We start from the raw sequence: 27,877 nt of genomic DNA, 5'->3' as shown, positions 1-27,877 counted from the left end.
AGGGTTAGGGAGGAGAGAGAGGGAGGAATGAATAGGAAGAGCACAGGAGATTTTCAGAGCGGTGAAAGTATTACGTATTATGCTATAATGGTGGATCATGACATGATGCAATTGTCGAAACCCATAGAATGTACAACACAAAGGATGAACTTTAATGTCAACTATGGACTTCAGTTAATGCTTCAGCATTGTTTCATTAATTGTAACAAATGTACCACACTAAAGACATAATAGGGGAAACCAGGGGAGGGGAATTATATGGTAACTTTCTGTACTATCTGCTCAATTTTCCCATAAACCTAAAACTTCTAAAACTTAAAATCTATTAATTAAAAAAAAAAAAGAATCAGTGGTACAGGCCACTTCCAAATGGAATGGCTGCTCGACAGCTTTTTATGTAGGAAGGGAGTGCTGACTCCAGGAGAAATAGGTTAGGTCAAACCCCAATCTTGGCAGGAGAGCAGCTTCTCAAGGTATTATTTTGTGAAGAATCACCTGGGGATCTTCTTAAAATGCAGAGTCAGCAGGTCGAGGATGGTGCCTGAGCATCTGCATTTCTAACAAGCTCCCAGATGAAGCCTGTGCTGCCGGTTCACAGCCCACACTTTGAGAATCAAGGTGGAAGCTCCCTCTCCGTCCTGCACTTATTTCGGTTCATTTACTGCCAGCTCCTGCTCAGACACACATTATCTCTGTACCTGAGTGAGTCCCTGAATTGTCATCCGTGCCCTCACAAGTGGCCTGGCCTGAAAACCGCCACAGTAAGAAAAATCGCCTAAGTCTCCAAACACAACCCCGGCCGGAAACTGCTCCAGGAGCCAAACTCTGTAACTGAGCCCTAGGCTGCCTCCCAAGCTCGCCCTCTGCTGGTGGACAAGGGTCATTGTCTTCTAAACTTTCACCCAGCTTTCTTACTGCTCAAATGCTCTTTTTTTTTTTCTTCCAATTAATAAAGACAAAAGAGTTAGATGACATGTTCCAGAGGTTTATTTCACTCTTCTAGATTTTGGAGAATTTTTCCACTCTGTTTCTTAAAGTACATCCTTCAGAGGCGGTAGATAAATCATTGAACAGCACTTACTGACAACTTACGACTCTGCGTGTTGTCTTAAAGTCCTCCCCTACCCTGAGTTTGTTCCCATCCCTCCCAGGCGCTTTCCACAGTGGGGCGGTAAACTTTCGTTTACATTGCAAGATCAGAAGAGAGCAACAATTTCTTCTGATCCAGGGTTGAAATTGGTAGTGGAGGCAAGGTTGGTATCGTCCAGAGAGAGACATCAGAAGCAAAAGAACACTTTAAGGGAAGGATGGGGAGATGGGGAGAAACACACTACCGATCATACACTATCACTCATTCATGAAAACATTTCTTTGTTACCTACTATATACAAGACTTGGAATCAGGAGCTGAGCATCCCTATTGCCTACACACAAAGAAAGAGATCATAGCCCAATATGGGAAATAAGCATAGTGGCTGATACTTACCAAGTGTTTCCATATGCCAAGCAATCTACTTACATTACCTTATTTAATTGTATTTAATCCTCACAGCAATTCTGTGATCATCCTCATTGAACAAATGAGAAAGTTGGGGGTGCAGAGAAGTTGAGTGACACTTTTAGTTAATGATGAAGTCAGGTAACTTAAAAAAACAATTTGTTATTTTCTCTCATAGGGTTCTGGGGGTTGATGGGCTCAGCTGGCTGGTTCTCACTCGAGGTCCTTTATTCAGTTGCAGTCAGATAGTTGGTAAGGCTGAGTAGACATGTCTGGAGCAGGGGCTGGGATGTCTACAACAGCCAAGGTCTGATCAGGCATCTCTGTCCACATGGCCTCTCTGTGTGGCTAGCTTGGGCTTCCTCCCAGCCTAGCAGTCAGAGTCATTGGACATCTTAGATGGCAGTTGACCAGGCGGGAACTGCAAAACTTCTTATGATCTTGCTTCTAAAAACATGTGGCTTTACAATAGCCAGGACATGGAAGCAACCTAAGTGTCCATCGACAGGTGAATGGATAAAGAAGATGTGGCACATATATACAATGGAATATTACTCAGCCATAAAAAGAAACAAAATTGAGTTATTTGTAGTGAGGTGGATGGACCTAGAGACTGTCATACAGAGTGAAGTAAGTCAGAAAGAGAAAAACAAATACTGTATGCTAACACATATATATGGAATCTAAAAAAAAAAAAGAAGGTTCTGAAGAACCTAGGAGCAGGACAGGAATAAAGATGCAGACGTAGAGAACGCACTTGAGGACACGGGGAGGGGGAAGGGTAAGCTGGGACGAAGTGAGAGAGTGGCATGGACTTATACATACTACCAAATGTAAAATAGATAGCTAGTGGGAAGCAGCGGCATAGCACAGGGAGATCAGCTCGGTGCTTTGTGACCACCTAGAGGGGTCGGATAGGGAGGGTGGGAGGGAGACGCAAGAGGGAGGGGATATGGGGATATATGTATATGTATAGCTGATTCACTCTTGTTATACAGCAGAAACTAACACACCATTGTAAAGCAATTATCCTCCAATAAAGATGTTAAAAATCAATCAATCAATAAATAAAAATTAAAAAATAGAAGCATGTGGCGTCATTTCCACCATGTTCTGTTGGTCAGTTACAGTTCAGCTCAGATTCAAGGAGGTAGAGGAATGGGCTCTATGTCTCAATGGGGGGAAGAGCTTAAAGTACATGAAGGTAATGAATCAATGAAGACCATCTTGGAGACAAGTCACCACACCAGGATTTGACCCTCAGCAGCCTGACTCGAACCTCTGTGTGCTCAACCATTGTGCTCTACTGACCACCACGCAGTACAGACACAGCCACAGTGTGCTCCTGGAGGCTCATGTAAGGTATAGTGGTGGACAAAGAAGGAGGTGATTAGCTTGTCTCGGTAGGTCAGGCAGGGCTCCCAGCAGGAAACACCACACACACACACACACACACACACACACACCCCTCCCCTTAGTGTGGAGGACAGATTGTGGAAAGCCGCTGATGTGGAAATAAGGAGCCGTGATGTCCTGTCCCAACTCTGCCACAATGTAGGTCTGGAACCCTGAGAGGAAGCAGAAGTAAAGAACTAGGGATCCCAGGTCTTTCCAGAAGCTCGCTGAGTGGAATTTCTGAGCGTGTTGTGCCCCCTCCCCATCCCCAGATTGGAGACCCTCGCTTGGTGATCTGTATGGACTGCTCGGCAGACACCATGACCAACCGCCTTCTCCAGAGGAGCGGGAGCAGCCCGCGCGCGGACGACAGAACCGCTATCACCAAGCGCCTTGAGACCTACTACCGGGCCTCCATCCCCATGGTCGCCTACTATGAGACGAAAACACAGCTACATAAGGTGAGTCACCTCACAGCCCCCCAAAATGAACCAGCCACCCACTTTTTTTTCAAAAAAAATAGGAAATTTCGGTTAAGGGATCTTGGAATTAGAACTGCATGTAGCTGCACAATTTGGGCCAAAATATGGGTCCCTTACTCTCTTCACTTTTGTATGTCGTCATATGGACCATGAAAAGCTGGCCATACGATGTTTATAGATGCCATTATGGTTGCTGGAAACGGTCCCATTTCCAAGAAAGTGGGAGAGAGGGAAGGAGGAGGGGAGGAGGGAGGGAGGAAGGGAAGGGGGTGGGAAGGAGGGGGATGGGGGAGGGGGAGGGGAGGGAGGGGAAGGGGAGGGGGGAGGGGGAGGAAGGGAGGGAGGGAGGGAGGGAGGAAGGGAGGGAGGCGTGGATGAGGCATAAGTTCTGCCTCCCAGACCTCAGCTGCACAGGAGGATCCAGAAGGTCTCGTCTAGATCTAAAATTCAACAACTTGCATTTCTAGATTTTTGCCTAGTTCATAATTGGCCCTTGGCTGCCTCAATTTCTTGCAATGACTAGTGTTATTGGGAGAAGCAGCATATGGGGCCAGGAGAGCAGATGAGGTGGAACAATGAGGAAATGGGTGGTGTCAACTCAATGATCACGAGCACTAATCCATGCTGAGTCCCTGTTAAGTTCACGAATTTGGGAAAACTACCCAATCCCCATTCATTCACTCATTTAATAACTGTGTATCAAGCACCTCCTATGGACCATCCACTGCCCTGGTGGTTTGGATGCAGGTGATAAGATGCGGTTCTTGCCTGCTAGAGCCTAGGGTTTAGTAGGGGAGAGAGACACACCTGTGATCACAGTATGGGGTCAAAGCAAGCACAGAGTGAGTTCCAAGGGCCCTTTAAGCTGGTCTGAGGGGAGGCAGAAGGCGTTGAGGAAGGTCACCAGAGGAGAACTAAGCTGAGCCCGAGGTGCGGGTGCCGTAAGGGGAGCAGAGCCCCTCCCACAGAAGGAGCTCGGCTGTGACCTACAGTGACAAGGAAACGAGGGACAAGAGGTGGAGGTGGAGAGGCAAGCAAGGACCAGATCAAGATGAACCTATCACAGGAGAAAATAATTATCCTGAGGATGATGACGGGAACTACCAAAGGGGACAGACATAGTCAGGGTTTCCATTTAGAAAGCTCCCTCCATCAGCCTTGTGGAGAATGGGTCCCAAGAAGGTCAGGCCAGGAGACCGCTGGGAGGCTGGGGAGTATCCAGGAACCAAACCCTGAGGACCCAAGGCAGAGGAGAGAGAGTGAACAGCTACTATCTGCTTTTCCCAGGAAGTTAAAAGGAGACATCAGTCAATCAATAACAAACTTGTCTCGGAGACAGCTACATGATCCATTCCTTGGGGAAAACCATTGATAATGAATTCTTATCTTCTGAGCCTGTTAATGGTCCATTTTCCAGACTCCTACGAACTTAGCCCTATGTTGAATCTGAAAGGTGCTCCATGATTTAACTCAGAGATGTCATGTGTGTGACATGACAGCCGTCATCCCCGCCTTCTGCACCCACAGCAGACACTGCTACGCCATCGTGGTGCTTTCCTCAAGACCCAGACGTGGCCTCATGATGTTGTTAGCACAGCACGCCAGGCAGCTCCTTCCAATTGCTAGGACTTGATGAGCAAGACGAATCCTATTTGCTGTACTTCATGTAACCTCTGCTTGCTACATAAAACTAAGACCTAGATCTTTAGAAACAAGCAAACAAAAAGTGCACTATGTAAGAGCAGGGTCTTAAGAATTCGGGTGGCAGAGGCCTTTCCAGGATTGGTGATTTCCACCCTTCGTGCCGCCTAGAACACACGTGGAAATTACCTTCCACTTTCAAGATTTGCAGAGGTGAGAAAAGTCCCTAAGTAATTCAGAGTCAGAAAAGCCCTTTTACCTCTCTCCTGTATTATTCCAACCTAAATTCTACACACTCACAAATGATTGGTACGTGCATGCGGGGCTAACCGAGTTCTCAGATAAAGCTGATTTCTGGGATCCTCCTTAGAAATTTAATATCTAAGTTAATGGGAAAGGGAGTTTCCCGTCCCACGCAGCTCATCTCTGCAGCTCCCCCCCCCCGCCCCGCATTTTGGAGATGCTGGCTGTTGGGTCTGTGGTGAGGTAACATGTATGATCCACTTGGCAAATATTTAAAACCACTCCAGCCCTGACTCCAGAACAGCGTGGGCTCCAGCCCTCAGGACTCCCAGAGGGTCTCTCTGAAGAAGCTGCTTTGTCCCTGCCTCTGCCCTGGGACTGTCCTCACCCACGCAGCTGCAGAGATGAACAGATCTCCTCCCCCACCTGGAGTAGAGACAGCACAGGGCAGCCTAGTGCTAGCCCAGGGGCCCAGGGAGGTGACAGTGTTTTGCAGGTGCCCCGTGGGGCTTACCAGCATCTCAGGCCACAGAGGGAGACTGGAGGAGAAGCGAGAGAGCAGGCCGGCTTGGTTTCCACTGGAGGTGAAAGTCTCTGTCCCTTTGTGTCCTCTGGCCTTCTGGGCTCCTGCCTGGTCTCCGAGCATCAGCTTAATTGCCTCTGATTTGAAGCGACAGCCTGTGTCTTGTTCCCGCGATGCTCTTCGGATTCTTAGTACCCCTTCCCTGTCTCATTGGTTGTTGAGCCCAAGGCGGGGCTGCTCACTCTCCAGGTGGGCTCCTGGATCATTTAAGGAGTTTTCTTAAACTAGATGGGGGTGGTGAATGCACTTCAAGATGCAAGTGAGATGAATCAGTAGCTCAGTGAGATTTCTTTAGGAATTAGAGCTGCCCAGTGGTCCAGCCCAGAAACAGAGGACCCTCCAAAAGCACTTCCCTCAGACCTCAGTGTTGCCCAGTTATGCTTACGCTTGATCCATCCCCTGACACCTTTACTGCCTAATGATAATCAGCCCTTTTGGCCACCAACTAGCTGGAAAAGTGCAATGAAATTTCAAACAAAAGTAATAAAAAAGCAAAGCAGAACTTATATAGCCACTGCCTTATTCTTTGTCTTTGTTATGCCATCATCATACAATAAAGTTAGAACTTCTTGTATCATAAACCAAGGGATAGAAGCATATGTGATCCGAATGGATCCCCTGACCTTCCGTTTTCCTCTCTTACAACGCCAGCTTTGCGCTGCATCTAAGAAAGAATTAGAACTTTCGTCCACGCCACTCCATTCCTCCTTGCACTCAGGGCAGACATCATTAGTCAGCTGTGGTACTACCTTCCTACCCAGTCTGGACGCTGCCTCAGAAACTTTCTCAACACAGCAATACAGGTAGTCACACACAACTCACTAGAGTTGACCTGTAAGAGAAAGCTTTTTTCACCTTGAGGGAGAGAATTTATTATTGAAGAAATAATTGAAATGTAGCATTTTGAAGTGAACAGCACAATAATTGTTCAAAGGTTGCCCGGTAGAGAGAATACTGGCCTGGGTATAAGAAAACCCAAGCCACAGTGGTGTGAATGAGCTTTGGGAACTTGGTGAGTCATTTCACAGCTAAACCTCTCAGCAGAATAAAATGGATGGACAGAATGGGATCTCCTGGAATACCCTAGGTCTGTCACTCCATGCTTCTCAGGGGAAAAAAAAACAAAAAACAAAAACATATTTGTAATCATAAAAGTAACACATACTTGTTTTAGAAAATATAGAAAACTAGGTAGTCCCATCACTCAGAGGCAAACATTCTGGATTATTTCCTTCAAATATTTTGGCTATGAATTTTTAAAGCATGATGGTGACCACAGGTACATTCTTGAGGTTGTAGGTAACAGGCACCAACCCTAGCTGGCATAACCTGAAACACGGAACTTACTGGTAAGGTTATGTGAACCAGGGCTGAAACGCAGCAGGTCCAGGAAGCCCGTGGGACCAGGCTTCCCTATGCTCCTCACACCTGTCTTTCCCTCCTTCTCTCTCTCATCTTGATTTTTCTCCTTCTCTGGCCCAGAAGCTAGAATATGGCAAACATGCAGCTTCCATGTTCATGTTACCACAACAGCTCCAAATTCCAGAGAGAAATATTCTGATTGGCCTTGTTTTGCTCCAGTCCCTGGTCCTATCAGCTATGGCCAGGCAGGCCAGGTGGAGCTTTTTTCACTTGTGGCTCTTTTATTGAGTGCATAGCACGTGTCAGATTCTTGGCGCTGGAGACACAGCAATAAACAAGACAAAGTCCCTCAATGAAAAGAGAAGAGCAGTCGACAAGAAAATAAAATAATTGCTAATAGGATTAGCTCTATGAATAAGACAAAACAGAGTGACTTGTTAGGGGTGGGGACTTTAGACAGGTGTTTGGAAAGTCTCTAAGGAGGTAGCATTTGAATTAAGACCTGACTAATAAAAACATGGTTGCATGGTTGCCTGGGACTCTTCCCTGAAAACTGATGGGAGAACAAGGAATTTCCAGAAGAGAAGATCTTGTGAACTGGGAGAAATTCCAGAAATAGCTTCCTCAAGTGGCATGTACAGAAGTGTATAAATTGACATTTAAAACCTCTCCTTTTGCTAAGGATAAAAGTAACAACTACTTTTAAAAAAGAAACTAGAAAATTTAAGAGCATAAAGATAAAAATTATCCAGAATTCTTCAACCCAAAGATAACCATTAATGAACATTTTGATATATTTTCTTACATTTGTGTTTCTTCATTTTTTTCCAATAAATTTATTTATTTTATTTATTTATTTTTGGCTGCTTTGGTTCTTCGTTGCTGTGCAAGCTGTGCGCGGCTTTCCTTAGTTGCGGTGAGCAGGGGCTACTCTTCATTGCCGTGCGTGGGCTTCTCATGGCGGTGGCTTCTCTTGTTGCAGAGCATGGGCTCTAGGTGCGCGGGCTTCAGTAGTTGTGGCTCGCGGTCTCTAGAGCGCAGGCTCAGTAGTTGTAGTGCATAGGTTTAGTTGCTCCGCGGCATGTGGGATCTTCCCGAACCAGGGCTCGAACCCGTGTCCCCTGCATTGGCAGGTGGATTCTTAACCACTGCACCACCAGGGAGGCCCTCTTGATTTTTTAGTATACTTTTTGCTCATGGCATCGTAAGCCCAGAAATACCCCCAGGCCATAGAGGAAGCGGTCCTGGTAACAGATGATATCCATCCCTGGGTTATTTATTAGTCTTAATCAATTTAAAACATAAAAAGAGAGACCAATGACTCATTAAACATGCATTCAACAGATGCAGAAAATCCAGTTCCTTGGCAACTTGGCTTTTGTAAAGTAGAAAATAAGTTATTCGTTCAACAGTTCTTCTGCTTCAGTGTCCCAACTTCATAAATAGCTTAGCCATTTTTAGTAAGTCCCAAAATACAGCTGTACCCATGTATTGTTCTGGGTAGTCATCCAACCTGGCAGGAGACTTCCTGTGAACTGCGGGATAAGGAATGAGAAATGTTGTTGCTGCAACTTCCATGAAAGGAGTGGAAGCAGAAGGCAGCATCAAATCAAATTTTACCCCTTGGATGCAAAATCCACTTGACAGCCCTTAGTCAAGTGCATTCCTAAGATAGGAATCTAGCACAAGGCAAGGAAAAACCCAGATTACTTTTATACCTTGAATTCTCTGAACTCAAATTCTTCATTTTGATTCTTCTTCCAATTGGCTAAAATCACTCTTGAACTAATTTTTAGTTCAATCTCTCTACGAATACCTGAGAATGTCAGTATGGTGGTTTGTTACACAAATAACCGTTTCACTGTATATAAAATTTAGGTCACAATATTTCTCTATGGCAAGTCAGTAAACATTGCCCCATTGTTTTGAAGCATTTAGTGTGCTGGAAGAAAGGCAAAAACAAATTTGGAAGTAAACTTTTTTCAACTAGTATCTTTAAAGAAAAAATTTTAATGTTTTTCCGTGTAATTTAAAACTGGAGTCCAGATATAGGTCTGCTTTTCACTGATTTTCAATGGCATGACAGTTTTTTTTTAACTCAAGAACGTTTGCTGTATTTTTTATGTACCGCTGTTCCTTGTTTTTCTCAGGAACACATAACTCTCTTCCTTCTACCCCAGTGCCATCCAAAGGAAATTAAAAGTGAGCTGTATGTGTAATTTTAAATTTTCTAGTAGCCACAATATAACGTTAGTTTCAGGTGTACAACATAGTGATTTGAAATTCAAATACATTACAAAATGATCACCATAATGAATCTAGTAACCATCTGTCCCCTTACCAAGTTACTACAGTATTGTTGACCATATTCCTTAGGCTGTATATCACATCCCCATGACTTATCTATTTTATAACTGGAAGTGTGTGCCTCTTAATCTCCTTCACCAATTTGGCCCAACTTCCCGAACCCCCCTTCCCCTCCCTTCTGACAACCACCCATTTTCTCTCTGTGTCTATGAGTCTGTTTTTATTTTGTTTTGTTTGTTTCTTAGATTCCATATATAAATAAGATCATGCAGTATTTGTCTTTCTCTGTCTTATTTCACTTAGCATAATATCCTCTAGATCCATCTATGTTGTCGCAGATGGCAAGAGTTCATTCTTTTTATGGCTGAGTAGTATTCCATTGTGTTTATGTACCACATCTTCTTTATCCATTCATCTACTGGTGAACACCATATCTTGGCTATTGTGAATAATGATGCATATATGTTTTCAAATTAGTGTTTTTGTTTTCTTCGGGTAAATACCCAGAAGTGGAATTGGATCATGCGGTAGTTCTGTTTTTAATTTTTTGAGGAACATCCATATTGCTTTCCACAGTGTGTGCAGCGATTTACGTTCCCACCAACAGTGCAAAGGGGTTCCCTTTTCTCCACACCCTCGTCAACACTTGTTATTTGTGGTCTTTTTAATGATAGCCATTCTGACAGGTGAGAGGTGATATCTCACTGTGGTTTTGATTTACATTTCCCTGATGATCAGTGACATTGAGCATCTTTTCATGTGTCTGTTGGCCAACTGTATGTCTTTTTTGGAAAAATGTCTATTCAGGGCCTAAGCAGAGGTTTTTTTTAATACATTAATCTTCACTTCCCTTTCTCTCCTTGTTGCCCTGAGAAGAGTTCTTCAACATATAGAAAAACTTTGGGATTTCCTGGATGCCTGGCCTCTTCGATCAATGCCCCACCTCAGCTGAGTTTACTTCTCAGTTCTGAGTCTGAAGCTTCCCCTAATTCAATCTGGACCTGCCCTGGTTGAGTGCTACTAGCAACCTGGATTTGGAGAAAACTCTCCCTCCTGCCCGCTGGCCCAGGAGAAAGGAAAGTACATGAAGGAGAGAGTGACCTAGAGGAGCCCTGAGGTTCTGTCCTCCCGCTTGACAAATGAGGCATAAATCTTCCATCTGTCTCTGAGAGACTTAAGAAACCCATTCCTTACGAGTCTGTTTGAAATACTCTTCTCTCCACCCCGCTCCCTTCCTGATTGTCAGGCCTTCACTAGATTCCCACAAAGAGCTTTTGATTTGGTACAGTATTTGCACCCCTGTGGTCCTGTTGAACCGAGTTGTGCTCACTGCAGCCTTGTCTCCTCCCAGGACAGCAGGCAGAAGAGAACGCCAGACTTTTGTTCTCTTCTGTACACATTCCTGATTGTCTCCCTCTGTGGTTGCTTTCATCACATGGTGGGTTTAGGTTTTGCTTTTACCCAGCTCAGGGCAGTCCCTTCACTGGGCTCTACCCTAACTCAGAACCTTTGCAGTAGTCACTGCCATGGATTCTACCAGCAGAGAACTGGTGCTGTTCCATCTAAGGTCTTTGATATAGTCCACAGACATTTATGGGGCATCTCCAACTTCTAAATGCTGGGTGGTTAGTGCTGGGTATTCAGAGAGGAAAAGAGACAGAGGAAACTCTGCACCCACAGCAAGGTTGTAAATGTTATCAATAGTAATAGGATTTACAGAATGTTCCAGGTCTTTGGGAGCAAAAAAGCTTGGGTCTGGAAAGGTAGGTAACAGCTTCAGAAAGAAGCAGACATTTGAGCTGGGTCCTAAAGGATGAGCGGAAGTTCAAGCCAGATGGAAGGGAGGGGACCAAGGCTCTGACATGAGAAGGAGACCAGTAGTACTAGCACAGGACGTAGTGTGCACAGATGGATTAAAGTGGGGGGCAGACTTGACTAAAAAGCAAGGTAGAGGCTTCATTCCTCCTTCATACAATAAATATTCTAGACCAGCATTGTCCAACAGAGATATAATCTGGGCCAAATAGGTAATTTACAATTTCCTAGCAGTCGCATTAACCAAAAAAAAAGTAAAAAGAAACAAGTGAGATTAATTTAACAATATATTTTATTTAACCTCATATGGCCTAAATGTTATCATTTTAACACGTAATCAATATAAAAAATCATTAATGAGATGGTTTTATATTTTTTTCAATCTATGTCTTCAAAATCTGGTATTTAAGCATATCTCAATTCAGATTCTAAATTTTCATCAGAAATACTAGAATGGTATTTGTATCTCATAAAATTTCCAGTTGAAAAGGTAGATTTCACATACCCAACTTGTTCAAATATATTTTTTAATGTTCCAATAATTGAGTCAAATATTAGTTTTAAAAGTTAGATTCACTTTAATTATAGAATATAAAAAACTTAATTCCTCATTTATACTAGCCACATTTCAAGTGTTCAGTAGCCACCTGTGGCTAGTGTTTACTGTATCCTGGATAGTTCTAGCCTCTCCTAGAAAGTTTGAACTAAGTACTGCAAGTAATGAAGGGAACCACTAATTTCAAGCAGGGACATGGCTGATCAGATCTGTTTTAGAAAAGTCACTTTAAGAAAGGACAGTTTTTTGTTTTTTTGTTTTTTCATGTCTGTGAGAAGATCTGTTAGTCAAATTTAAACTACAGACAGAATTGAGAGGAAGAGAAAGAAGGAAAGGGAGTAGCAGGTAACATTTTAAATGGACAAACTGCTGGTACTTTGGGAAGTCCTGTGTATAGAACCATCATTAATGTGCAGATTATGAATCATCCTGGTATTTTTGCTAAAGCTTGTCCTTAAAGCTCTCTAAAGTAAAGGTGTACGTAGTCCTCCTTCTTTCTAAGGCCTTGAGAGTGAGGAGGAATGTGTGGCCTGACCAGATCTCTGAAATGGATGACTCCCCAGGGGCAGCCTTTTCCATGACACCGACTTTGGAAAAGCGCATCTAATGATTGTCCAGAGACGTGCACAAGTGCTGCATGTGAAGGGCTTGGCCGTGGCTGGGCACCACGCTCTCCTCTGGCTGTGAGGGATCCCTGTGGTGTGGGGCTCTGTCTGGTTGAACAGAGGACAGGGTTAGAAGAGGAAAAAGGTGGCCAACACCCACACAATCATCATAAAACACTCAATAGCAGCTTGGTTTTTTCCCAGGAGCCCCATGGCGCCAATACATGAAAAATGAAACTCAAGCAATGTTTTGAACAGTGTGGGAAAATTCAGAAAAAACACTCCATCTGGGCAGTGTTTGAACTGGCCAACTGTTTTTTTTTTTAACATCTTTATTGGAGTATAATTGCTTTACAATGGTGTGTTAGTTTCTGCTTTATAACAAAGTGAATCAGCTATACATATACATATATCCCCATATCCCCTCCCTCTTGCGTCTCCCTCCCACCCGCCTTATCCGACCTCTCTAGGTGGTCACAAAGCACCGAGCTGATCTCCCTGTGCTATGCGGCTGCTTCCCACTAGCTATCTATTTTACATTTGGTAGTGTATATATGTCCATGCCACTCTCTCACTTCGTCCCAGCTTACCCTTCCCCCTCCCCGTATCCTCAAGTCCATTCTCTACGTCTGCATCTTTATTCCTGTCCTGCTCCTAGGTTCTTCAGAACCTTCTTTTTTTTTTTAGATTCCATATATATGTGTTAGCATACAGTATTTGTTTTTCTCTTTCTGACTTACTTCACTCTGTATGACAGTCTCTAGGTCCATCCACCTCACTACAAATAACTCAATTTTGTTTCTTTTTATGGCTGAGTAATATTCCATTGTATATATGTGCCACATCTTCTTTATCCATTCATCTGTCTATGGATACTTAGGTTGCTTCCATGTCCTGGCTATTGTAAATAGAGATGCAATGAACATTGTGGTACATGACTCTTTTTGAATTATGGTTTTCTCAGGGTATATGCCCCAGCCAACTGTTTTACGGTTCATAAATTCATAGAACTAAAGAGTAGACAAAACGTGCAATTCCCAAGGTGGTGTAACTACTTTCCTAATTTGCAATCTGTTCTGCTGACGGCTGGGCAGAAATACTATCTCTGACTGCTCTACTTTTCCTTCCAGAAGTCAGGTGAAACCTCAGAAATTTCATCATATTTCCTGTTCACTTGCCTTTAGTTTTTTTATTAAAAAAATCTTTTGTATATTGATCAGGATATCACTTACTGCAGGATTTTATATCAAGTCTTAGACCGAAAGTGATAAATTCTTCAAGTCAGAAGCAAATCCACTCACCTGGTTTTCAATTAAATTAAATATATTAAAACCTCATACATTCTGACTCTGCTGATTCAGAATTGGAGATCCTTTGGGAAAAGATCATGAAGCTTACTTTTACTCTTCATGGGAAAAGAAGGTTGCTGTAAATTAATATTATCACATTGATTACGGGGTAAAAACTTACCGTATGTGGGAGGACACCTTATTTTCGAGTTTGCACAATTGCTGAGGAAGTTCTCTTCACACTGTACAATTAGTATGCTAATTACACAGGATTCTTATCTGTTCATCAAGGACTAAACACCAGCACCTTGTGAGCTCATCTAAATTTGCTAAAGTTGTAAGCACGGAGAATAGTTCCTGTAGCTTAGAAAGCACTTAGGAAGTTGGTTCTTTTCCATTTCCTATGAGTTCCACAGTTATATATGAAAATATAAAAGCCACTTGTTGTTCTCTTAAAATATTCCCCATGTGGGAATTAGATGAGATTCAGGAAATGATCAGGTCATCTCTGAAGAACTGAAGGAGAAATCTGGAGAGTAGACAGAGGGCTTTGATCCCACTCAGTTCAGTTGGGCTCTCTTTTGCTCCATAAAAATCCAATCTATACCTTCCCCCCCACCCCCAACACACACACACAGAGCTTCTATAAGAAAAAAGATGTTACCTCATTGCCTCTCAATTTTTGTTCTCAGAATTCTGCTTCTTGGGCCTAATGAGGGTCTCAGATTAACTTCATATATTTCCCACTCACCCAAGTCAAAGGCTGCTTTTTCCATCTAGAAAGTCTAATTATTTGATTCTGTCTTGAAATCTCCTCACGTCCTTGGGCTCCACAGAGGCACACACCACAGCACGTGACTCTGGATGGCAATGAGCAGCTTTCTTTTATTTAATTAAATAAATAAAGGCCTGGATTTAAGCCACAAAGCAAAATGAAGAGGGAGGTTTTGGATGGAAATAGAAGCGGGAGATGGCCCAGCTAAAGCTCCGGGGCATGACTCACTCCTTCAGCCCAGCTTGCAACTTCCCCCAAACATCAGCCTTGGCCTGATTGACAAGATCCCGCTGCAAAGCCTTCTGCCTCCCAGTCTCAGATGTCAGAAAGTATCAAGTGTCGCCCTTCAGATGCTTGTGCTCATTAGCCCTTGTTTCTAAAACCAAGTTGCCCAGCTTTTACAAGAGAGAATCCATATCTTTCTATAAAGTCCAGATAGTGGGTCAGAAAATGGGCTCCAAGAGTATGTTTCTGCTCCTACAATAGCCTGTTTCTGTGAGGAAAGGGAAGAAGGAATGGGAAAATAAGGGTTCCTTTTTTTTTTTTTATTGAAATATAGTTGATTTACGATGTGTTAGTTTCAGGCGTGCAGCAAAGTGATTGTTATACATATATATTTATATTCATTTTTTTAGATTCTTTTCCATTATAGGTTATTACAAGATATTGAGTATAGTTCCCTGTGCTATACAGTAGGTCCTTGTTTGTTATCTATTTTATTTTTCTAATTTTTAAAAATATTTATTTATTTATTGGCTGCTTTGGGTCTTAGTTGCGGCACACGGGATCTTTCGTTGCAGCACGCGGGCTCTTCATTGCGGTACGTGGACTTCTCTCTAGTTGTGGCACACAGGCTCTCTAGTTGTGACACCTGGGCTCAGTAGTTGCAGCATGAGGGCTTAGTTGCCCCACAGCATGTGGGATCTTAGTTCCCTGACCAGGGATTGAACTGGGGTCCCCTGCATTGCAAGATGGATTCTTAACCACTGGACCACCAGTGAAGTCCCTGGTTATCTACTTTACATAAGGTAGTGTGTATATTTTAATCCCAAACTCCTAATTTATCCCTCCCCTGTGCCTTTCCCCTTTGGTAGCCATAAATTTATTTTCTATGTCTATGAGTCTATTTCTGTTTTGTAAATAAGTTCATTTGTGTCATTTTTTTTAGATTCCACATATAAGCGATATCATATGATATTTGTCTTTCTCTTTCTGACTTACTTCACTTAGTGTGATACTCTCTGGGTCCATCCATGTTGCTGCAAATGGCATTATTTCACTCTTCTTAATGGCTGAGTAATATTCCATTGTATATATGTACCACATCTTCCTTATCCATTCATCTGTCAATGGACACTTAGGTTGCTTCCATGTCTTGACTATTGTAAATAATGCTGCTGTGAACATTGGGGTGCATGTATCTTTTCGAATTATAGTTTTCTCCAAATATATGCCCAGGAGTGGGATCACTGGATATCTAGAGGATACTTTCTAGATACCTATCTAGGGCCAATCTCTGAGGAAACAAATGCTGAGTAATGGCCTTGTCCTCACAGAGCTGGCCATGTAGATATTTGGGATAGTGGTGGCTTATATCTGGCCAAGAAGTGAAAAGTTGAACATCACAATGAATTGCAACCAGTTGAAGATGTTGAAAGAGCCATTAGTTCATTACGATGATAAGCGGCGAGAGGTAACAATGGAAAGAAAGGTTGTTGTAATGAACAAATGTGTTTTCGTCAGAGTTTAGAAGAAATTCTAGATAACAGTAAACCAGATTATGTGAATGTGACACTAGCATTACATTGAACGAACAGGTTATCAGTCAAAAAAATGGAGAAAAATAGAGAGGATGTAATCAGTGTTGTTTTAAAAGAATTTTTTTGTACTAATAATTTATCAGTGTTAAAAGAGACATGATGATTATTAGATAGGCGATAAGAATGTGGGAAATATAGGCGTGGGTTTCCTTTGGAAGGACGACAAATTTAGAAAAGCATATAAGGTTAAGAGTGTGGGGTAGTATTGGTTAGAGAAGAATGGGTTGGAGGAGGGAAACAAATCAGGGCTAGTTAGTAAAATAGGGGACATGTTAAGTCAGTTAAATGCAAGTAACTAGAGTTCAACAAGAAATTATGGAGAGGGGACTTCCCTGGTGGTCCAGTGGTTAAGAATCCATCCGCCAATGCAGGGAACTCAGGTTCGATCCCTGGTTGGAGAACTAAGATCCCACGTGCCGCAGGGCAACTAAGCCCACACACCACAACTACTGAGCCTGCGCACCACAACTAGAGAGCCTGTGTGCCACAGCTACAGAGCCCATGTGCTCTGGAGCCAGAGCGCCACAACTGGAGAACCCATGCACCACATGTGCAACTACTACCCGTCGCAACTACTAAGCCTGTGCACTCTGGAGCCCATGGGCCACAACTAGAGAGAAGCCCGCACACCTCATGAAAGAGCCTGTGTGCCACAATGAAAGATCCCGCGTGCCGCAACTAAGACCCGATGGAGCCAAAAATAATAAATAAATAAATAAATATTTTTAAAAAAAAATTATGGAGAACAGATAAATAAAGAGGAAGGTGAAAAATATTGACCACCTTGTAAGGACCAGAGAGGTCCAAGAACTGGCTGGGGTTTGTCCAAATGAAGCAGAGGCTGTAACCAAGCTGAAAGTCCCACTACAGGCATCCCTGGATTAGGTAATTATATTATAATGAGAATACTTACATGCACATGAAGTAGAAGGTGACTTGGGGTCAATCCATAGTCTAATTAGCTTCCTCTTCTGGAGATCTGGAGTGAATTTTGGGAAGTGTTTCTGCCAAGGACAAAGCATTGGACAGCAGGACAGAGAACTTATAAGATGTACCGAAGGGTTGTAGTGAGCGTTTGTGCATCTGATGCATCTCCCACTGATATCATCACGGATCGTGTAAATAATAAGCCTAGTGCTTGTGGATTTACCTCTTCTTACCCACCCTCTCTGAGAGGGGGCAGGAAATTGAGTTCACAGCCTCTTCCTCTCTTCCCTCCTCCTAGGATTTGAAAAGGCGAGGTCAGGTGACTGCTCAGCAGGGCAGTGGGCAGTGGCAGAGGACAGAGTGTGGATGGGCCTGGAAAACGTTATGCTAAGTGAAAGAAACCAGTCACAAAAGGCTGCGTATAGTGTGATTCCATTTATATAAAATGTCCAGAACGGGAAAATCTATGGAGATGCAAGCTCATCCCAACCTATTCTTCTAGCCTCCTCCCCTTCTTCTCCCCTCAACCAAGCTGTTTTTGCTGTATCCTCAAGGAATGATCCATTGTTCCCTGAAAAATCCAGGTGCTTTCAGACCTCTATCTGTTCTCTCCATAGGGAAGGCTCTCATTCTTCTTTATTATCTTCAAATACATCTCTATTCCTCTAGACCCAGCCTACCTGGCAACACCAAACTAAGCTGAACAATCCTACTAAATTGATGCCTAACAGTAGGAGCCTTATCCCCACTAAAATGTGAACTTAGATTTGGAATAGCATTGCATATCAGAGCTGGAACCAAACCTGGAAGTTATCAAGTCCTAGTTCAGTCTTTTCATATACTAGAGGGGGAAGCTGAGACCCCAGGAGGATCAGTGGCCAGTCGAGGTCCTGAAGTTCACCAAGGACAATACCAGGTATCATCTCTCCTAATACAGTGCTCTTTGCCGTATACTTCAAACTTTCTTTCCTTTCAATTAAATATGTATCAAAAATTTTTCATGTTCCTGTGTTTATGTCAACCTATTCCTTAAAAACCATTACCCAAATCCCCATTATTCTTATATAATAGTCTATTAGCCTCTTTATAGTCAACCTCTTCTTATTATTTCAGCTTCACTCCTTGCTACTCCCACTAATTTCAACCATCCAGCTATTTTGAACTGGTGGATGTAATATACAAGGATGTAGTCAACAAGCACAAGGACTTTGGAGTCAGAGACCTGGGTTTGAACCAGGTGTCTGACACTTGCTTTGCTGTATGACCTTGGGAAATTTAATTCATCTTTCAGGACCTAAGTTTCATCATCTGTGAAATGGGGATAACAATACCTGTCTCCTAAGATCATTGTTAGAATTACCTGTTTGTTTAAAAGCACTAGTGCTAGGGAGGAGGGGAGGATGGAGCAGGGGTTGGAAGAAGGGAGCAAGTGAGAGGAGAGGGAATGAGAGAGGAGCAGAAAAGGGAGGGTGTGATAGAGGGAGGCAGCCCAGTAGGGAGTGAGGGAGTGAGCAAAGCAGGGATGGAGGGATGGACGGGATTAAGAGAGGGCAGGAGGGAGGGGAGAAAAGGAAGGGAGAAAGTAAAGCAAGGGTGGAAGTGAAAAAAAATAGCACTTATGCCTCATTAGTAGTAAAGTGTATTATTTTTAATGATGATGACGACGACGACTTTCCTCAGGAAGCTTCCTGCCCTCCCAAGATTGTGTAAAGTATCCCTTTATCCAGAGCTCCTGTGCTTACCTGACAACGGTGTGAATTCCTGTTGTTTGTCTCTACCCTTGAGCTGTGAGCTCCTTGAGAGCAGGACCGTTGGGTCCATTTCACCGTGGTTTCTCCAGCATGTAATATATTGTTGGCACCCAGAAGATGTTTGTTGGTTGAAAGGGAAAGGAAGAAGAGGTAAAGCAACAAGCAAGGTGCTATGAGGGACAGAAAACAGCAAAGTCCCTGCCCCCCAGATGGAGAGCCGCCAGGCAGGGAGACAAACCAGCTGCGGGTTGCTCTTTAACCCTCCTGTAAGGATCAAGTATGATACGTTTATGGGGAAGAGGGGGAGAAGCTGAAAAAATGTTTTTAGGTTTTATTTTTTCCTTGCTGTGAGATACAGCATACATACAGGAATGCATAAAAGTTATATGTAAAATTTGAAGAATTATAAAATGAACACCGTGTAATCACCATGCAGGTCAAGAAACAGCAGACAATCACAGAAGTTCTGCCACGTCTCTCCCTCCCAATCAAATCTCCCTTCTTCTCCCCAGGAAGTAACCACCATCCTGACTTTCATGATAATTATTTCCCTGGTTCACTATGGTTTTATCAACTGTGTATGGATCCCTAATCGATATAATTTAGCTTTGCTCATTTTTAAACTTCATATAAATTGAATCATACTGAATGCATATTTTTTCAACTTGTTTCTTTCCCTCAACCTTGTGAGATTAATCCATGTTGTTGGATGTAGCTGTAGTTTGTTTGTTTTTTTCCATTACTATAGTATTCCATTATATGACTATGCCACAATTTATTTATCCATCTACTGCTGATGTACATTTGCAATTTTTCCGGTTTGGGACTATTACAAACAATGCTTCTACAAACATCGTTATTATCTATTTTCTAGGATATTTAAACGTGTACTTTTTTATTTGGCTGTGCCGGGTCTTAGTTGTGGCACACGGGATCTTTGTTGCGGCGTGCGAACTCTTAGTTGCGGCATGTGGGATCTAGTTCCCTGACCAGGGATTGAACCCAGGCCCCCTTGCATTGGGAGCGTGGAGTCTTACCCGCTGGACCACCAGGGAAGTCCCTAAATGTGTACTTTTTTTTTTTTTTTTTCCCCTTTTGAGCATTCATTCTACCTCTGGAATCCCAGGGGTTGTGAAATCAAAACTCGTTTGCACAAAGAAGGTAGACAGGAATTGAAGCAATCATCTAGAGTTTCTCAAAGTGTGGTCCGAGATGACCCACATCAAAATCATCTGTAGAACTTGTTAAATTCGTGGATTAGAAGGCCCAGCCCAAACTCACCAAATGAGAACCTCTGGAGATGAAGTATGAAAAAGCTGCGTTTTAGCAAGCTCACAACCCCGCCCCTTCCATGAGTCTCATTCGGATCACCAGGCCTCTACTTTCTATGGATGCTACATGTGCAGTGGGACAAATCTCAGTGGTTGGCACAATGTTAGGAAATTTTGAGAGGAAGGGGTGGTAGTGCCTTCACGCCCAGGAAATCAGCTCCCTCCTACTTCCTCTGTTGTTGGCTCCTTGCCCTGGCGTATCAACAATCTCCAAGAGGGCTCTGCGCTTAGCACTTAGCACACCTGCAAGTTGAGGTCTCAACTTTTGCTTTCTTCTCCGCACCCGTCCTTCTCATCCCCCAACCTCTGCCCTATTCCTACCCTGCTCCAAACACTCCAGAACACTCAGAAGTCTCATTTTAACTAACTCAAAGCCTTTCCGTGACCTTTACCAATACTTTATCTACCTCAATAAGCACCTAGCTTTTGCTGTTGTTGTTAGACGGGCTGTAGGTTCACAGCAAAATTGAGCACAAAGTAGAGTTCTCATATTCCCCCTGTCCCAAAACACACACAACCTCTCCCACTATCAACATCCCACACGGAGTTCCCCGGTGGCCTAGCGGTTAGGATTCCGAGCTTTCACTGCAGGGGGCCTGGGTTCAATCCCTGGTCGGGGAACAGAGATCCTGTAAGCCGCGCGGTGTGGCCAAAACCCCACCCCCCAAAACAAAAATATCCCACACAGGAGTAGCACATTCATTATAACTGATGAACCTACATCAACACATCATTACCACTCAAAGTCCATAGTTTACATTAGGGTTCACTCTTGGCGTTGCACGTTCTATGGGTTTTGACAAATGTATAGCGACATGTATCCACCATTATAATATCACACAGAATAGTTTCACTACCATAAAAATCCTGCGTTCCACCTACTCATTCCTCTCTCCCCCCCAGCTCTCGGTCTTTTTTTACTGTCTCCACAGTTTTGCCATTTTTCCATTACATCATATTGTATGCAGCCTTTTGAGATTGGCTTCTTTCACTTAGTAATATGCATTTAAGTTTCCTCCAAGTCTTTTCATGGCTTGATAGCTCATTTCTTTTGAGCACTAAATAATATCCCATTGTTTGGATGTACCACAGTTTATTTATCCACTCACCTAAGGACATCTTGGTTGCTTCCAAGTTTTGGCAATCATGAATAAAGCTCCTATAAACATGTGTGCAGGATTTTGTGTGGACATACGTTTTCTACTCCTTTGGGTAAGTACCAAAGAGCACAAACTGCTGGGTCATATGCTAAGAATGTTTAATTTGTAAGAAACTGCCAAACTCTTTTCCCAAGTGACTGTCTGTACCCTTTTGCATTCCCATCAGCAACGAATGAGAGTTCCTGTTGCTCCACATCCTCACCAGTATTTGATGATGTGTTTTAGATTTTGCCCATTCTAATAGGTGTGTAGTCGTGTCTTGTTTTTTTAATTAGGTACCTAGTTTTTAAACAACTACTCTTTTCTCTGTGAGTTTGGAGTCCTGTGTTTTAAAATTTTGCACAGCAACTTAAAAGCAGGTAATCTTTTTTATTACTAAAAGTGGCCTTATTTACAAACATTTCTTAAGACTAACTTTCTCTTTCTTTCCTTTTAAACATAGATAAATGCAGAGGGGACGCCAGAGGAAGTTTTTCTTCAACTCTGCACAGCTATTGACTCTATTTTCTGAAGGCAAAAATGCATGTATGTTAAGGAGAGTGGAGACAGAGAAAAATATTAAAAGTTCATCCCTTAACACAGTATGTTTCCATTTAAACCTTTTGTGTGCCCCCCGCCCCCAAATCCTGACATTGCTGTTTGCTTCCCAGCTTGACCTGAGAGGTGTCTGGAAATCATGCATGGTGTATTTGGTATTATCCAACCTTTCTTCCTAAGTCAGACAGCTGTCTGCACTCACAGCAGCACACTTTTCTATCACCTCTGAGCTAAATTAGTACATGAACAGCAGTGCAGTGCCCATCTGTGTCAGTTGTGCCTTCAGGACTTACTAGTCTGATCATTCGGTTCTACTCTCCGCAGACAGGGAGGAGTTAGCACCCCCTAACGCCCCATCACATCTTCCTTCCTCTTCTCAAGATCTATCTCTTGTTACCTGATTAAGGCCCTTAAGATGGGGGGCAGGCCTGGGCCTCTTCCTCTGGACGCTGTTTCCTCAAGTCTCATCCAGCTCAGAGCTGAAGAGATTGGGTTGACGAGACAACACCAATTGTTCATAAGAAATTTGATTAAATTTGAAAAAATGTGATAAGAGCTTTTTTATATGTGAAATTGTATAGCTTTTCCAAGACAGCAAAATCTAGACTAGTCACCGGTAACATTTCTCTATTCATTTCAATGATACTGGCTACTTGGAATAGTGTCGTATTGGCTAAGTGAACAAATTGGATAAATCATCTAATAACCTAGTCTCTTCTATACCTGGTGGTGCATTTGGGGAATTATACGTTAAAACCAATGACCACACAGAATTTAAAAGCATGAGGTGGTTTGTTATCACATTCACTGGACTAATGTCAACTTATGGCTTTGGTTTTAAATGATTATCTATTTAGTTACCAAGCAATTAAGAAATATAGTAACAAAACTGATGTGGGTAGAAAGGGCATGTCAGTACACCATGTTTAACAGATCCCAATGCTGTATTTGTTCCATACAGGCCTTTTCCAGGGGTTTGCAAACCTTTTATCCATATGTAAAATTGTGTTTCCTCAAATCAAACCGGTGAAGTTTGGTTTCTCTTTTGTGCTATCAGTTGCCAAATAAGAGTTTCTTATATATTCTACTGGAATAACTGCATCTTCCATTCAGTCACTAGAAAAGACCATAGTTTCTGTTTGCATGATTTTTTTTTTTCTTCAATGGTTGTGCAGATAAGGATCCATTTCTGGGACAGAACTGTATTTTTAAAATCTTTTTTTTTTCTTGAAATGGATATGTACAAATAAAGTAAATGGAACACAGGATAACTCTTTTTCTATTTATTTGTAACTCACATCATTCTGGAAAGCATTTGAAGCCTTATTCCAAACAGAATTAGAAGCAAACACAGTAAGAGTTGAGATTTATGATATGCTCATATGGTTTTAATTTTGGCCATAGGCCAGTTTTGAGCTATTACAGAAAGAACTTCCAGTGTAATTCATGATACATGGTATTTCCTTTTACTCTAGCAGTCATTCTTAAACAGAAATGTCAGTGTTTGCTAAAGAAGAAATTAAATTTCTTTGGTTACAATTACGCCTCTATTAACAAAAAGGGGTATATTCCTACAACTCACACAGTTGTCAAATACTTTATTACTACCCCGAGTTGTAACACTCTCTACAGGGGAGGACAAGGAATATTTGAGCAAATTAGAAAAAGAGAGTTACAGGATGAAAATTATCAGTTGTGCCAGAAAACACAAAGTGACTCTTTGTAGGAATTAACATTCTTTAAACACATACCACATATTGGTCAACAGCCCATGCCCACCACAGCTTTGATAGACAGCAGGGCAGCAGACAAGCCCAGCCATGGCTTTTATGGCTGCAGTTGGCCACCCTCTTGAAAAAGATCAGCAGGGGTAAATGGCTTTGCCCGGAAGAAGAGTATCTAGAGGTGCAAAGCAAGTCTTCTACAGAACTGTTAAAACAGGTTGACTGACTTGAATGGCTTGATATGACATCACTGAAGTCAGAGGATTCTAAAGCAGGAAAGGACCTTAGAGGTCTCTGCCCCTCGAAGAAGACCTTGTCTGTATGTAGAAGACATCAGAACACAGTCCAAGCTCCTTTACAATGATCTACATTCAAGGCCTCACCTGATCTGGCCCTCTGCCCTCTCTCACCCCAACAACTACCACTCTCCTCTTGCTCATTTGGTTCAAGCTACACTGGCCCTCTTAACGTTGCCTGAAGAAGCTAAGCTCTCTACTGGATCAGGGCCCTTGCCCTTGCTATCCTTCTGCCTCTTCCTCCAGATTATCCACAAGGCTAATTCCCTCACTCCATTTAGGTCTCTGTTCAAATTTACCCTTGTTGTTCACGTGTTCTTTGATTATTCCCTCTAAATGGCAGGCTGGTCCCGATTCGTCCATCATTATTTTTTCAAGCATTATTTTTCTTCACAGCATTTATGTATGTGTAAAATTACATAGTATTTTTTATTTACTTGTTTACCGCAAGTCTTCGGCATTAGAATATAAGCTTCAGAAGGGCAAGGCTCTGTATCCTCAGTCCCACACATAGCAGTCATTATGGAGAGCTAACATTTAAATCCTCTGAACCTTAGTTTTCTCATCTGTACTGTGGAGGTCACAATAGTAAGCAACCTCACAGAGGTGTTGTGCTGATTAAGCAGGTTAATAATACATGTAAATCATTTACTAGTTCCTAATGCTCAATAAGAGGCAGTTCTTTGTCAACATTTGTTGAGGGTCTCTCACTTCCACAACTGAGACTAGGACCCAGAATTTCCATGCTAGTTAACATTACATCACTCTAAAAACATGGCAGAAAATGGGGTCCCAGAGAGAACCAACATCTCAGCCACCCAGGTTTGAACCACACCCTCCAGATAAAATAGGATGTAATCATCCTTTAGTCCTCCCAGAGCCCTGTAAAGGAGATCTCCTGAGGCAAACCCTCTAAGGGTCCCACAGATGCACTCACAGACACACTCAGACACAGGTGGTTTCTCTAACTTCCTAGAGAAAAAATGTAACCAAAACATTGGAACTACTACCAATAAATATTTATTGAGAATCTACTAAGAGCCAGGCCCTAGGGATAAAGATAGACACGGATGGTCTCTGTCCTCATGGAGCTAAATGTGACACCACGCTCAAAAATCCATTTAATCAGCTACTTGAACTGTAGGGGAAAAGGTTTTTTTTTTTTTTCTTCTGGGATCATATAAACAGAAGCCCATTTTTCTTCAAGATGTGAAATCTTTGGAACCTAAATAGGACATAATCTTGTGTAAAAATCTACTTGTTATCTGGAGGCTTTCAATCTACCCAGTGTACCTAGAATAATGCCCTTCAAACTTTGTTATCCACAGTAAGAAATATAGTTTATATAGCATGCCACTCTTATGTTTATAACTAACATAGAAATTTGCAAAGTATTTATCCTTAATACATGTCATATATTATTTTTTTAATTTCATAAAAAAAAATGTTCTTCATACCTCAGTAAATTGTTGTGTTCTGCAATTTAATTTAAACAAAAGAGAAAAGGAGAGAAAAATGGACACAGCATACTATTAGGTTAAGTGAGAGGCACCAAACATGCATGGAAACAAATCATACCTGAGGCAGAAGACCCAAGTCTTCAGTCCCAGCTTTGCCTAAAGCCTCATGACCACATGTTTGCTGTCAAATTAGAATATGTAAATTATGTGTTTTCCTAATTCGTCATGGGGCAGACAATTTCACAGATGGATGGGTTTCCCCATCCACAGATATGCTGCTCTATTCTGAGCTATAAACCTGGACGTGTGCTCAGGTTTGTACTCTAGGGTGCATACCGCACCAGAAGAAAAGACAGAAAAGCAACTCCTGCACACCTCCACCTCCACCATCTCTGAGACCCCTGACACAAAGGGAATATTCTTGCTCAGACGCTGACTCTGAAGCAATCTGTCTGGGTTAAAATCTAAGCATCACCACTTTACTAACTATACGACCTTGGGCAAGTTACTTAACCTCTCTGGCTAGATTTCCTCATATGAAAACAGGATAATAAATGAACCTGCCTCATAAGGTTGTAAGAATTAAATTCGTTACCGTATGCTTGCTTGGCACATAACAAGCACTCTATCAGTGTTTGCTATTATTCTTAGCACACATCACACACCAACCAAAATCCCCTCTGCCTAAAAACCTTAAAGCAGTGGTTTTAGGTGTCATTAAAAGTTCCTTCAGTGCTTCCCTGGTGGCACAGTGGTTAAGAATCTGCCTGCCAATGCAGGGGACACGGGTTCGAGCCTTGGTCCGGGAAGATCCCACATGCCATGGAGCAACTAAGCCCATGAGCCACAACTACTGAGCCTGCGTGTCTGGAGCCTGTGCTCCACAACGGGAGAGGCCGCGACAGTGAGAGGCCCGCGCACCGCGATGAAGAGTGGCCCCTGCTCGCCACAGCTGGAGAAGGCCCTCGCACAGAAACGAAGACCCAACACAGTCAAAAATAAATAAATAAATAAATTTATAAAAAGTTCCTTCAGTTCTTAGCAAACAACTTGAGCAGAATTATTTCAGGAAATACAATTGACCTACTGAATACTACTAAGTAAGTGATGCTTTAACAAGTAGGTCTATGCTGTCTTTTACAACCAATGCTTCTATGTAGGAGATGGAAGGCCTACTTGCAAATGAGAGCCCTGTGCATTCCTGCAGTCCTCACATTAAAACAACAACAAAACACATTACCACTACTACTACCCTTTTAAAGCCATGAGGACTATTTGCTTGGAACTGAAAAATGCAAAATAAACACATCTTTGCTCAAGCAGAAAATAAGCCTCTTTGTTACTCAAAATTCTCAAAATCTTTGTCCTTAAAAAATACATTTAAGTGGATTTATTTTGTCTATTCTGCTTATATAAATATCAATTGTATCACTCTTTCAAAGCATACTTCATACTTTATGGGATTTTTGAATGGCTCTGAATGGTTCTCCAAAACTGATTGGTATTACTTCTATGCAAACACAGAAGTTACAGAAGTTACCATCAAGTGCTACTTCAACTTTACTACAAGTTGAAGGTAGATCTCTGGCATATTCACTTGAAGTTTAATAGCCAAATGCCCAGAATGTTAATGATTCCCCTCTTCTTGCCCCAACTAATAATTCCAGAGCAAAAACTCTAACTCAAGTCCATCTCCTTTTCTTCTGATGTGATATATTTTATCAAAATCATCAGTATTCTTTAATCAATATATTACTTTAAAATTCTCATATTTCTATAGTTAAAATTATATTACTTTTCTCAATTAAAAAAATTCAGGGTATGATTTCAGTACCCTGCAGTGTATTGAAGAGGACTGGTAAATAAGGTCCCCTTGATTTAAAATTGGAAAAAACAGGAGACTCTAAAAATTGCGTCAGTATACTTAGTCAATCTTAGAATATTTATATTTTCTTTTCCAGTAGTCCATAATAATTTCCAGGGAATACAGTGATTTTCAAAAACCACTTATTTAACACATGGGGGGCTTATTTCATCAGAAAGAATGATGGTTAGGTTAAAAGTTTTCAACCTAAGTTTAGTTTTCACATCTGGACATTAATAATTGTCTTTTTCTTTAACCATGGTAGTACATATTCTTTTTTGTTAACCTAATTTAGTGTTTCAGCACACACACTGAGTGAAAACATTACCATCTTTTACAGAGCTTCTCAAGTTTACCTTCTTTTCCATCATACAGTCCTTACTCTTTTTAAGGGACAGATAGGTAAAGGGAAAAAAAAAAAAACCTTTAAAAAAATTGTTCTGGTTTTAATACTAG

At 42.1% G+C, this 27,877-nt stretch overlaps 1 protein-coding gene across 2 annotated transcripts in view; it reads left to right on the top strand.

Annotated features, from left to right (window-relative positions):
* Positions 1-23,169, top strand: part of AK5 (adenylate kinase 5) — a 248,648-nt gene extending 225,479 nt beyond the window's left edge. For both annotated transcript variants that reach the window (XM_061186427.1, XM_061186428.1), the window contains exons 13-14: positions 3,166-3,354; positions 21,983-23,169. In XM_061186427.1, coding sequence (XP_061042410.1) covers positions 3,166-3,354; positions 21,983-22,051 — 258 coding nt within the window. In that variant the 3' untranslated portion in view covers positions 22,052-23,169. The remainder of the gene's footprint in view (positions 1-3,165; positions 3,355-21,982) is intronic.
* The last annotated feature ends 4,708 nt before the right edge of the window (positions 23,170-27,877 follow it).

This window comes from Eubalaena glacialis, chromosome 3 (assembly GCF_028564815.1).
Source record: "Eubalaena glacialis isolate mEubGla1 chromosome 3, mEubGla1.1.hap2.+ XY, whole genome shotgun sequence".
NCBI classification, from domain to species: domain Eukaryota; kingdom Metazoa; phylum Chordata; class Mammalia; order Artiodactyla; family Balaenidae; genus Eubalaena; species Eubalaena glacialis.
Note: the sequence above shows the minus strand (reverse complement) of the source record. Positions and strands in the feature narration are given on the sequence as shown.